The sequence below is a fragment of the Saccopteryx bilineata genome, chromosome 10, assembly GCF_036850765.1.
Source record: "Saccopteryx bilineata isolate mSacBil1 chromosome 10, mSacBil1_pri_phased_curated, whole genome shotgun sequence".
NCBI lineage: Eukaryota > Metazoa > Chordata > Mammalia > Chiroptera > Emballonuridae > Saccopteryx > Saccopteryx bilineata.
In genome coordinates this window covers 37,901,036-37,914,546 of record NC_089499.1, presented here as the reverse complement: position 1 = coordinate 37,914,546, position 13,511 = coordinate 37,901,036, and the positions used below count along the sequence as shown (strand labels likewise).

The window sequence follows — 13,511 nt, the reverse complement described above, 5'->3', positions numbered from 1 at the left end:
ACTGAGCCAACTGGCCAGAGGGCCCATATACATATACTTTTTAATTTAATCCACTGGACATTTATTATTACCTATTATACGCAAGAACTGTAATAGTGCCTGACATTATTAAAAATTTGCTGTGTATAGTTTGTATCTTGCCTGCTTTTATTTAATGTTACATTCTAAGCAGAATTAAAACTTATTTGTAACAGTCCTGTTTATGGCTTCATAGTCTTTTTCAATGTTTTTTGGTCCTTAAACCTGTCTTCAAAGGGGAAGCTCAATATATATATTTACATAGATGAACAGGGAGAGAGTTGATCCAGTGGATATAGTGGCTTTGGGTATCACCTCCAAAGAAAGAGAAACTATTGTTCTCTGCTTATTAATCAGTGCTCTATTACCAGTCACGTTTTTCATTCATTTTTAAATAGTACTTTGATTGATATGTTTTCTTTTTTGCAAGAGAGAGAAAGAGAGAGAGAGGCAGACACAGACAGTAAGAGAGAGCAAGAGGAGAGGCATTAACTCATAGTTGTGGCACTTTAGTTGTTCATTGATTGCTTTCTAATATGTGCCTTGACTGGGGGGCTCCAGCTGAGCCAGTGACTCCTTGCTCAAGACAAGTTTGGGCTTCAAGCCAGTGACTTTGGGCTCAAGCCAGCTACCATGGGGTCATATCTGTGACCCCACACTCAAGCTGGTGACCCTGCACTCAAGCCAAATGAGCCTTGTGCTCAAACTGGTGACCTTGGGTTTTGAACTGGGTCCTCAGCATCCCAGGTCGATGCTCTATCCACCTGGTCAGGCTGATTAATATCTTTTTATATAAAAGTTTGTATGTATATTTGGTTTCCTTAGGATGGATGTTTAGAAGTGGAATTATGGAATCAGAGTATAAATATTTATAAAACTTTGATACATATTCACAAATTGCTTGCTTGCTATATATCCTGCCCAAAATTTAGTATTATATTTAAAGAATATAAGTTTTTTTGTTACAACATCAAATACATTATTTTTTAAAAAAAACCTTTAAGGCCTGACCAGGCGGTGGCGCAGTGGATGGAGCGTCGGACTGGGATGCAGAGGACCCAGGTTCGAGATCCTGAGGTCGCCGGCTTGAGCGCAGACTCATCTGGTTTGAGCAAAAAGCCCACCAGCTTGAACCCAAGGTCGCTGGCTCCAGCAAGGGGTTACTTGGTCTGCTGAAGGCCTGTGGTCAGGGCACATATGAGAAAGCAATCAATGAACAACTAAGGAGTTGCAACGTGCAATGAAAAACTGGTGACTGATGTTTCTCATCTCTCTCCGTTCCTGTCTGTCTGTCCCTGTCTATCCCTCTCTCTGACTCACTCTCTGTCTCTGTAAAAAAAAAACCAAAAAAACCTTTAAGATTGCTTATTCACTAAAAGTAACAGGCCTTATGGGAAAAATAAGGTTAAGGGCAAACCACTCAAGACCTCTGCAATTTTCAAACCAAGTACTAACAGAAACATAATTGGTACCTTATGAGATAACTTGGACAGCTGAGTCAAACCACTTACAATGGCTGAGGCTGCCTCACAGGAGAGTTAGCCATTAAAGCATAACAGGATGGAAATTGCTGGCTTGCACAGTCATGAGGTAGTGCAGGCGAAGGTTTTCTGAGCCAGTGGGGCCGCCATAGAGGTGGCACAGAAGGAAGGACAGCTTGCTGAGGTCCAGGACTGGTGCAGAGGCTGGCAGTGCTGCTCTGAAGAGCAAGCTCAGGGTCAGGTGCAAAGTTTTTCATTTTCCTGCTTGGTAGTAGCTGAGTAGAGTAAGGGTGTTTCCTTTCCCTCTGAAAGTTATAATTCTTTTTTGTTTGTTTGTTTATTTATTTATTCATTTTAGAGAGGAGAGAGAGAGAGAGAGAAAGGGGGGAGGAGCAGGAAGCATCAACTCCCATATGTGCCTTGACCAGACAAGTGCAGGTTTCAAACTGGCGACCTCAGCATTCCAGGTCGACACTTTTTCCACTGCGCCACCACAGGTCAGCGAAAGTTATAATTCTTTACCTGCTTTTCCATTTCCCCTGGCCTGAGAAAATTCAAATGGGAACCGATACCATTTCTATGCTATACTGGCATTGTTATTTTACTTACTTAGAAGTTAGTTGTTGTTATAGGAACCTGTTTTATGTCAGAACAGACTGTATTTGCTAATTTGATAGGCAAAACTTTGAATCTCATTTTAATGGTATCTTTGAAAACAATTCAAACCCTTTCCAACTAGGAAGTAATAACCTTAGTTAATAGTGTCTATTTCAAAACAAATGTTTTCAAATCTGTAGTGAGAAAATAGCAATTCTGTTTTTTGACGTTTGCATTACAATTTCAATACCTCAGTCTAGGACAGTGAATTTCAAAATTTTAAGCTATTTTGGTGAGTCACAGGGCTCCAAACTGTGAGCAGCTTATGAATATTAATTTATTTGTTGAAGATGGAAGTTATGGTTGTGTAGTGACTCATTCGTGGGTATGACTTCATCTAGGATTATGCAACATTCAGGGCTAACTCCAGAGAAGACGGAATAGGAGAGTCAGGTCAGTCAATGTAGGGTGTTTTTCATGGTGGGGGTATGCATATCTGACATAGGCTGGTGGGAAAAAGTTGAAGGTACTAATAAGTAAATATTAAAGTGATTGGGATTGAGGCTGGTAAGAAGAAAATGAGGAATGATTGGAAGGGGAGAAACCAGAGGATTATGGACACTAGAGATTTGAGCCTAGAGAACAGCTATTTAACAATAAAGGGAAGAGTTAAAGAGTTATTAGCTGTTGAGATATTACAGTTCAAGAATTTGGAGGTAGAGCAATTTACATATTGCTCTTGTTCATAGAAATGGATTGATTTGGTTTAGATGAAAGTTGTTAGAGTTAAGGAAGAATAAAAGGACCACTGAAGGACAGGTTGGGAGCGGGTTAGTCTCAAGGACATTGGGGTGTTTGCCATAGTAAGTCACAGGAGAAAAAGGATATGTAGAAACCTTATAAACTGGATCCAGAATCCTCAGTGAGGTAGCTGAGATATTGGGGAAGATAGAAGGTGGCATAGTTTGATGGCATATGCCTACATGGAAATAGGAGTTTTGATAAGGACACCCAAATAATCCTCTGAAGTGGTCAGAGGGATCCAGGGCAGTGCCAAATGAGGGTCAGAGAATGGGTCCTTTGGGCTCTACAGGGCCGGCTATGCTTCAAGAAGGTGAGGAAGTTATGGAAGTCACAGTGGTATTAGGAGATGAAAGTATGTATACAAAAGGGTCATTGATGAGAAGGGGTCAAGAATAGATGACCAGGTAGTAAGCATGCCAGCAAAATTTTGAAGTCCAAATAGGTTTTTGAAGCCTGAGAAAGTTATGGACTACAATCTGCCCAGCCCTCAATTAGAATGTTGTGAAGTTGCTCTTATGTGTTCCAAGAGAATGTTTACTAGTTAGGAACCATGGTTTCTATCTAGAGTTTGAGTTGGTAGAACAGGAGAAGCCTTGAGCAGTTCAGGTAGAACAGATGTCCCCAGGTTGGAAAGGGAATTGGCTATATCCCTCAGTCTCATGAGAGGTAAGAATTCTAGGACTTAAATCACAAATTATTAAATGACTGAATGGCTTGAGGATGTCCTTGTCTCTCTGGTTTTTGTTTGTTTTTATTGATTGATTTTAGAAAGACGGAGGAAGGGAGAGAGAGAATGGAAGCATTCATTTAGTAGTGTATTATTCATTGGTCACTTCCTATATGCGCCCTGATTGGGAATTGAACCCACAACCTTGGTGTTTTGGGACAATGTCCTAACAGACTGAGCTAACCAGCCAGGGCTGGATGTGCTTGCCTTTTTGTTCTTTACTTCTTTTCTACTTACAGGTCTTTTTAACCTAGTTATTTAAGGGAGTTGAATTTATAGAACCCCTAGATGTTCTTGGTACTTCAAACTGTGTCTGGAAAACTTACTTACACATTGTTGTTATTATTACCAGTAATAACATTATAACTGTTATTTATTAGGACCAGAGTTTTTTATTTCCCTGTGAAAGATGTTTGAAGTTTATGCCTGACCTGTGGTGGCTAAGTGGATAAAGCGTCAACCTGGAAACGCTGAGGTTGCTGGTTCAAAACCCGGGGCTTGCCTGGTCAAGGCACATATGGGAGTTGATGCTTCCCGCTTGCCCCCCCTCTTTCTCTTTCTCTCTCCTCTCTCTCCTCTCTATAATGAATAAATAAAATCTTTAAAAAAAAAGTTTAAAAGAAAAGTTTGAAGTTTAAGTTGTTGATTACTTGTTTAATTAGTTTTTCCTAAAACTTACTATGTTAGTGCTAGTAACATTCTATGGTATGCAAGCTTTTTAATATTAGAACAAAGGTGTAAAAACTGTTGTGGATTCCTTTTCCCTTTTAAAAAAATTTTTAATTAAACTACATAGAATGAAATGCGCTGATTTAAAATATATAGTTGCTTGAGTATAGGAAAATGCATACATTACCCCAACTAGAAATAGAACATCTCCATTATCCCAGGAAGTTCCCTGGTGCCCCTCTGCAATCAATCAGTTCACTAGTTCCTTCCCATTCCCCTTCCTAGGCAACCACACTGATCCAATTTCTATCAGCATAAATAAGTTATGCCTGGCCCTGGCCGGTTGGCTCAGCAGTAGAGCGTCGGCCTGGCGTGCAGGAGTCCTGGGTTCGATTCCTAGCCAGGGCATACAGGAGAGGCGCCCATCTGCTTCTCCACCCCTCCCCCTCTCCTTCCTCTCTGTCTCTCTCTTCCCCTCCCCCAGCTGAGGCTCCATTGGAGCAAAGATGGCCCCGGGCGCTGGGGATGGCTCTGTGGCCTCTGCCTCAGACGCTAGAATGGCTCTGGATGTAACAGAACGACGCCCCAGAGGGGCAGAACATCGCCCCCTGGTGGGCATGCCGGGTGGATCCCGGTCGGGCGCATGCGGGAGTCTGTCTGACTGCCTCCCTGTTTCCAGCTTCGGAAAAATGAAAAAAAAAAAAATAAATAAATAAAAGTTATGCCTGTTTTAGAGCTTTATAAAAATATAGTAGAATTATATAGTGTATACTTTGTGTATAGCTTCTTACACTCACACAGTCTTTGAGATTCATCCCTTTTGTTACAAAACCTCAATAGTAAATCTTCATTGCTGGATAGTGTTCCATTGTACAAATATACCACAATTGGTTATCCATCTATTGATGGACATTTGTATTTTTTCTGTTTTGGCTGTTCGGAATAAAAGTTCTGTCAACATTCATGTACAACCTTTTTTTTTTTTGACATATGTTTTCATTTCTTGTGTATAATGACCTGGGAGTAGAATTACTGGGTCATAGAGTAGTTATATCTTTAACTTTATAAAAAAACTGCCAGTTTTGCAAGTAGTTGAACATTTTTACACTCCCAGCAGTGTATGAGAATTGCAATTGCTCTACATCCTTGCCAACATTTAGTCATTCCCGTGGGTGGTAATGGTATTTCATTATGGTTTTAAGTAGTATTTCTCTGATGACTAATGATGTTTAGTACCTTTTGATATACTTGCTGTTCTTACATATCTTTCCTTAAGAATGTCCATTCATATCTTTTGCCCATCTTACTTAAATGAGTTGTCTGATTTTTGTAGATCTTTGCATATTCTAGAAGCAAATCCCCCCCTTTTTAGAAAAATTAGATGTATTGTGAATATTTTCTCCCAGTTTGTGACTTGAATTTTGTTTTCTTAATAATGTCTTTTGAAAAACGGGCATTTTTAATTTTAATGACAACCAAGCCCTGGCTAGATAGCTCTGTTGGTAAGAGCATCGTCCTGAAGCGCAGAAGTTGCCAGTTCGATCCTGACTCAGGGCACATATGGGAACAGATCTATATTCCTGTCTCTTTCTCTCTCTCACTCTAAAACTGATGAGAAAAAAAAAAAAGTCAGAAAATTTTTGATGATAGTCAACTCATCAGTTATTTTCTCTTTTGGTTCAAATTGTATGACCAGTCCAACAAATCTTTGATTAATCAGGTTGTAAACATGGTCACTTATATTTTCTCCCAGAAGCTACATGGTTTTAGCTTTTTCATTTAGGTCTATAAATCTATCTCAAATTATTGTGTAATAGTATATAACACCTCCCCTCCCTTTATCTAATTGCTTTAGTATCAATTTAATTGAACTTTCTTGGTGTCTTTGTTAACATTTCTTTGGCCTAGTATTTGCTGGTTTATTTTTGGATTCTGTTCATTAATAGGTCTATCCTTACACTACCACCACCCTGTTTTGATGACTATAAGCTCTTCATTATGTTATGATATCAGGTATTGTGAGTCTTCCTACATTGTCTTTTCTTTTTCATGATTGATTTTCTTTGTATTTTTTACTTATTTTTTTGTTTTCTTTAATGTTTTTTTATTTTTATTTTTTTGTCTTACTGATTTTGTTTCAAGATGGTTTTGGCTTTAAATTTCATTTTAGGAATAATTTGTGTTTTCAAAAAAATCTGTTGGGGTTTTGATTAGGATTACTTTATATTTTTGTTTTTTAACTTTTATTTATTTTTTAAGTGAACAGAAGGGAGATAGTGAGACAGACTCCCACATGTGCCCCGACTGGGATCTGCCAGGCAAACCCCCGTCTGGGGCCAATGCTCTAATCAACCAAACTATCCTCAGCACCTGCGGCTGCTTGAACCAACCAAGCCATCTTCAGCACCCGGGGCCAACACTAGAACCAGTCAAGCCACTGCCTGTGGGAGGAGAAGAGAGGGTGAAGGGGGAGAGGGAAGGGAAAAGAAGCAGATGGTCGCTTCTCATGTGTGCCCTGATTGGGAATCGAACCTGGGACTTCTGCATGGTGGGCCAATGCTCTGTCCACTGAGCCACTGGCCAGAACCTTTATTTTTTTAACCTGGCATGTATTTTAAAATTTTTTTCTTATAACTAGCATTAATCTGAACTAGAGTAAGACTCATACTTCTTTAAAATAAACAAATTCATGCTCTTCAGAATTATTGATTGCTGATTTTTTTTTGTACCCAACTTTCTTGTTGCTTTTTCCTACTTTCTCCCATCTTAATACCTTCTTTCTTCTCCTTTCCTCTCTTTCTCCAGCACCACCAATCTTCCTCCTAGATGTTTGCTAGCACTTCCTGTTCTGCCAACAGGGAGAGCCTTTTGCAGAAGACCTCTACCCTTTTCCGATTGCATTCAATACCCTTAGAATAAATAAAGCACTGCTACCCAGCCAATGCAGCAGGTTATTTTATGGAAGCCTCAAATCTTATTTCTGAATTGATGATTGTATTAGATTCAGCTCAGAAGTGAGATGATCCTTTTTGAAGAAGTGCCTGTAGCAGTCGTTTTATTTCTGCATTCTTAGGAGGTATGAGATCTCCATCTTGACTCCTCTGCATACCGCAAGGTGTGAGAATCATGTGTAGGCTCAGCAAATATGAAATTTACATTTCAGTTGGTCTCCCCTGTACAGTTTTCCCTCCAGCAGTGGAATTATTCATTACTAGAGGGAATTATTCATTACTAGACTCAACTTTAAACAAGCTTTTCCCGGCTTTTATTCTTTAAGTTCTTTTGGATTATCATGGAGAAAGTCTCTGTTTGATTCTTTACCTCTCAAACATTTGCTAATCCCCCTACCTCCCTTTCTGTAAGAATTGAAGCTCGCTTCCTTGATGGATACCAGTATTTAGAGTTTAGTAATATTCTTATTTTCCTTTTAATTGATTTTTTGGATTCTTTTGGGTTACCTTGTATTTTTTCACAGCAATTACTGATTTTCTACTGAAGATAGTGATTAAATTTTACCTTTAAAATTTATGTTTCAAGGGGGATAAATGATGATGGACGGAGACTTGACTTGGAGTGGTACACACACAATACTGTGTAAAGATGACGTGTTATAGAATTGTATACCTGAAACCTGTATAATTTTGCTCACCAGTGTCATTCCAATATGTTCAATTAAAAAAATGATAAAATTTTTGTTTTAAGAATCAAATCAATTTTAAAGAAAAATATTAAATACATAATGTAGGGGTATGACAGAATTGGAGAATGTGGTATGTACTGGAAGTTAGATGTGGCCCTGGTGTAGAAGGTGGTATGGGAATGAGTGAAATTTGAGAGTTAGTTCTCTAGCATTTCTTAGGCATCCCAATTATTTCTGCTTTATCTGCAGTACTTTTTCTTTTCTTTTCTTTTTTTTTTAATGTTTTTTATTTATTCACTTTTAGAGAGGAGAGAGAGAGAGAGAAAGAGAGAAGGGGGCGAGGAGCAGGAAGCATCAACTCCCATATGTGCCCTGACCAGGCAAGCCCAGGGTTTCGAGCTGGCAACCTCAGTGTTCCAGGTTGACAATTTATCCACTGTGCCACGACAGGCCAGGCTTTTTTTATTTTCTTAAGATTTTATTTACTGACTTTATGCTGACCTGGTGGTGGTGCAGTGGATAGATTGTTGACCTGGGACCCTGACCCCCGGGTTTGAAACCCCGAGATTACCGGCTTGAGCACGGGCTCATCCAACTTGAATGTGAGCTTACCAGCTTGAGTATGGGATCATAGACATGACCCCATGGTCACTGGCTTGAGCCCAAAGGTTGCTGCCTTGAAACCCAGGATTTCTGGCTTGGGCCCAAGGCCACTGGCTTGATCAAGGGGTCACTGGCTTGGATGGAGCACCCCCCCACAACCCCCTCATCAAGGCATGTATGAGAAACAATCAATAAACAACTAAAGTGCCGCAACTAAGAGTTGTTACTTTTCATTTCTCTCCCTTCCTGTCTGTCTGCCTATCTCTTTCTCTTTCTCCCTAAAAAATAAGAAAATAAAAGATTTTATTTATTGATTTTAGAGAGGTAGGGAGGAAGGATGGGGGGGAGGAGAGGGAAGCATCAACTCATACTACATAGTTGCTTGTTGTGTCTTGACAAGGCAAGCCTGGGATTTCAAACCAGTGACCTAAGCATTCTAGGTCAATTCTTTATCTACTGCACCATCACAGGTCAGGCCTAACTTGTTGTTTAACAAGTATTTACTGAGCATCTGCTTTGTGCAGAAAACCGTGAGAGTATGAGGAGAAACGTGGTGTGCTCCACCTGTAGCCCCGGTAGGGAAGAGGACATGTATTCGTGCAACCGCTGTTGTGAGTGCACTGTGGTAATGCTGTCAGGGCAGCCAGGGCATCGTGCCAACCGAGCAAGCAGCAAGCAGCAAGCAGAAGTCATTGCTGGCCGGGACCTTGAGCCCTTGGCTGACACTGATGTTCTCACCCAGGCATCTTTCTTCTTTCCATTTGAATCTCTCTTCCTAGATCTCTATCAGTTTTGGGGGGAAAGAGGACTTTTGTTTGTAGGCATTGCACTGGGAAGCACTGTGTCTAAAAGGAAGAGTGTCACATTGGCCCTCAGAAGACAGAGTAGCTACCAGAGTTCTGGATCCAGCATCCCATTTAGCTGGATAACTAACTACTTAATAGTTTTGAGCCCTACTTTCTTCATCTTTGTTGGTGTTAATGAAACCTGCTGTCCTTTCTGCTTCATAAGCACAGTGGGAGACATTGGCCATGTACATCTGTACACCAGTTTTATTCTCACTCTATTGTTTGTATTTGAAATGCTGCAAGTGAATGATTTTGAGAGAATTTTAGGAGTTTAATTATTTTTTCTCTATTTTTTCCTAGGTCTTGATGCAGAACTTTATTATGTGAGAAATGACCTTATTAGTCACTACGCTCTATCCTTTAACCTGTTAGTACCCAGTGAGACAAATTTCCTGCACTTCACTTGGCATGCAAAGTCCAAGGTAAGAGAGTGGTCAACCAGAGATGCCAGATCAGCACCACCATGGCCCAGAGGCTGAGGCAAGGCTGTGTCTGAGGGGCGGGTGGCCATCTGCACAAAAGGGCTATAGCAGTACAGGGTCTTTTTAGATTTATATTTTAAATTGTTAGTCTATTCCTCTAGACTTTCTCAAATCTTTTAAAATGAAGGTAGCCATCATTTAAGTGCCTAGCTTAGCACAGGGCACTTGCATCCCATCAGGCTTTTCAAACAGGGATGACGGTCTAGCTTGAAGGGGGGGCATTTGGACCTGAGAATGACTGTGGTGTAGGGTGAAGCGATGTGAGTGGGGGTGGGGGAATTGGTGAGAGAGGTGTTTTAGACATAGCTGATACAATGCGTACTGTTCTCCCATTTATGGGAAAACGGTGGAAAATGAGGTGCAGCTCCCTCAGGCGTCCATGCGTGCTTGTCTCAGCTCCTTTAACCAGGAGGGTCCTCTTGCCTGGTTTACTTGTTGCTGAATTCGTCACATTTCCTCTGACTGTTTGGGCATCTTGAACATCAGTTTTCTCATAGGTCAGAGATGGGGAGTCCAAGTGTAGAGCCTACTTCCTCCAATCAGCTTTCCATATGGGCTTCTGAGTAGAATTTTACTTGGGAAATAAAAATAACTTTGCTACTGAAAACAAATAAAAGTTATTCTGGAGTGGTTTATTTTTTTTTTAAGTATTGTAAAGTGGTGTCTGTCCTATATTTTTGCAAGTTGTTTAAATTTTACCACTTCAATGCAGATTTTTATTTCTACTTATAAAGCAATAATGGTCATTGGGAAAATTCAAATATTTTCCCAATTGTTATAAGATCTTTTAAGACTTTGTAGATCTATACCTAGAAGTAATCATTGTTTATAGTTTGGTATACTTCAAGGCTCATTATTTTTGCTTTTTAAACAAAATGGGATTTTAGATATATATGTTGTATAGTATTTCCCCTTACTCAATACTGTATCTTGGCATCTTTCCATTTCTCTACCTATAGATTTAATTCTTTCTCTTTAGTGACTTTGTAACATGATATTGTATGATATATGGTTATTTAAGGCCATTGACACAGGGATTTTTAATAGCATTTTACCGTTTTAAACATTTCCTTTCGCTCCTACACATAGTTTTCTTCACTTCATTTGGCAGGCAGAATCCATGGTAACGTGATGAGAAGTGGTAGCTCATCTTTTGTTTTGGTTTCTACTATTGATGAACATAGAAACATGGAAAAAATATGTGTGTGAATGTGTGTGTGTATGTATGTGTATAATGTGTGTACGTATGTATATACATTAAGAACATCTTTGTTCAGAAACTTTTGTGCACTTGTGGCATTATTTCTGAACAGTAAATTATCATTAAGAAGTGAGATGATGCCTGACCAGGCAGTGGCGCAGTGGATAGAGCGTCGGACTGGGATGCAGAGGACCCAGGTTTGAGACCCCGAGATCACCAGCTTGAGTGCGGGCTCATCTGGCTTGAGCAAAGCTCACCAGCTTGGACTCAAGGTCGCTGGCTTGAGCAAGGGGTTACTTGGTCTGCTGAAGGCCCACGGTCAAGGTACATATGAGAAAGCAATCAATGAACAACTAAGGTGTCGCAACGAAAAACTAATGATTGATGCTTCTCATTTCTCTCCATTCCTATCTGTCCCTATCTATCCCTCTGACTCTCTCTCTGTAAAAAAAAAAGGAGGTGAGATGATTGGGCCAAAGAATGTACATGTTTAAAATTTTGATTGAAAATGCCAAAATGTTTCTCCTTTCCCTCTCCCAAGGTAATACTAATGAACTAGCAGTCTTTACAAAGCGAATAAGGTGCATATCTATTTATCTAGATATATCTATATCTGTCTATATCTTTATCTATTTTTTTTTTTACCAAGAAAGACAGAGATAGGAAGGGAGAGAGAGATGAGAAGCATAACTCCTAGGCACTTAAGTTGTTCATTGATTGCTTCTCATATGTGCCTTGACTGGAGGAATCCATCTGAGCCAGTGACCCCTTGCTCAAGCCAGTGACCATGTGGTCATGTTTGTGATCTCACATTTAAGCCAGCAACCCTGTGCTCAACCAGTGACCTCAGGGTTTCGACCTGGGCCCTCAGTGTCCCAGGTCGGCGCTAAATCTACTCAGCCACCACTGGTCAGATGGGTACTTGTATCTTTTACTCCCTAACACTAAATATTTTAAGTATAAGTAAAAATGATTATATAAATATGCATATGTTCATATTATTGTTACATATATTCATGCATGTCTGTCTACTTTATAGAAACATTATACATACATACAAATACATGTATAAAAATACAGTGACAGGAATAATGTGACTAAAATTGAGTTAGGTTGGATCCTGAATAAAGCATGTGCGCCTTGCCATCTGGAGCACCCCGACTGTCTAGCATTGTTGCCTTGGAGTATTCTAATATGGGTGTGCTCTTTTAGGAGTGGACAGATCTCTTTAGGGTGAAGAATGCAAAAACAGAGGTCAAGAGAGAAAAATTTGTGTGAAACAATTAAGAACATTTAGTATATGATTATCTGGATATGCTAAAGTGGCAAAATTAGTGGTATAGATAATTCAGAAAAGGTTCACCTGAGACATTTTAATGAGATATGTCAGTTTCAATGAGTGTGTACCTGAATTCTTCAAGGAAACTGGACTAACATGTTTTTTGGTATTCTTGCATAGCATTGTGTGACTTTATTATTTGGAGGTAAACTTAATTTTGACATAATTTCAAACATAAAGAAAAGTTATAAGAATAGTACTAAGAATTCTTGTATATCCTTTACCCAGATTCACTAATTGTTACTGGTTTGCTCCATTTGCTTGCTTTATCATTCATTCTGTCTTTCCCTCTCCCCACCCTCATGTGCACACTTTTTTCCCTTGAACTATGTGAAAGTGAATTATAAGCATCATGTTCCTTTACCCCTAAATACATCAGTGTATATTTTCTAAGAACAAGGGCATTCCTTATATAACCAAAGTACAATGGCCAAAGTCAGGAAACTTACCATTGATACAGTATTATTATTGTACCACAGTACTCACATTTTGCTAACTATCCCATTTTTTATAGCTCTTTTTTTTTTTTTTCCTACCTGATTTGGGATTATGAATGCAATTGGTTGATGTTCTTTTAGCCCCCTCTTAATCTGGAACATATTCGTGGCCTCTGTATTTCTTGACCTTGACATTTGGCGGTTATTTTGTAGAAAATTCCTCTATTTGAGTTGTCTGAGGTTTCCTTTTGATTAGATTCAGGAATGTCTTTGTGACACCACAGAAGAGCTGTCCTTCACAGTGCACATGGCAGCAGCTTGTGCCATTACTGGGATGTTAACTCTGATCCCCCAATTCTCTGGGTTTCTCCACTGTCAAGTTTTCCTCTTTGTGATGGACAAGTCATTATGGAGAGATAATTTGAAATTATATCAAATTATATAAAAAATCCCATTTCTCATCAAACTTTTTTTTAAATTGAGATTATGTTTATTGATTTTACAGAGGTGGGGGGAGAAACGAGAAGTATCAACTTATAGTTGCTTCATTTGAGTTGTTCATTGATTGCTTGTCATATGTGGCTTGACTGGGCAAACCCAGGATTTTGAACTGCTGACCTCTGTGTTCCAGGGTAGCACTCTGTCCACTGTGCCACCACAGTCCA

At 39.5% G+C, this 13,511-nt stretch overlaps 1 protein-coding gene across 2 annotated transcripts in view; it reads left to right on the top strand.

Moving 5' to 3' along the window:
• Positions 1–13,511, top strand: part of RYK (receptor like tyrosine kinase) — a 107,245-nt gene that overhangs the window by 24,230 nt on the left and 69,504 nt on the right. For both annotated transcript variants that reach the window (XM_066245097.1, XM_066245096.1), the window contains exon 2: positions 9,688–9,809. In XM_066245097.1, the coding sequence (XP_066101194.1) occupies positions 9,688–9,809 (122 nt within the window). The remainder of the gene's footprint in view (positions 1–9,687; positions 9,810–13,511) is intronic.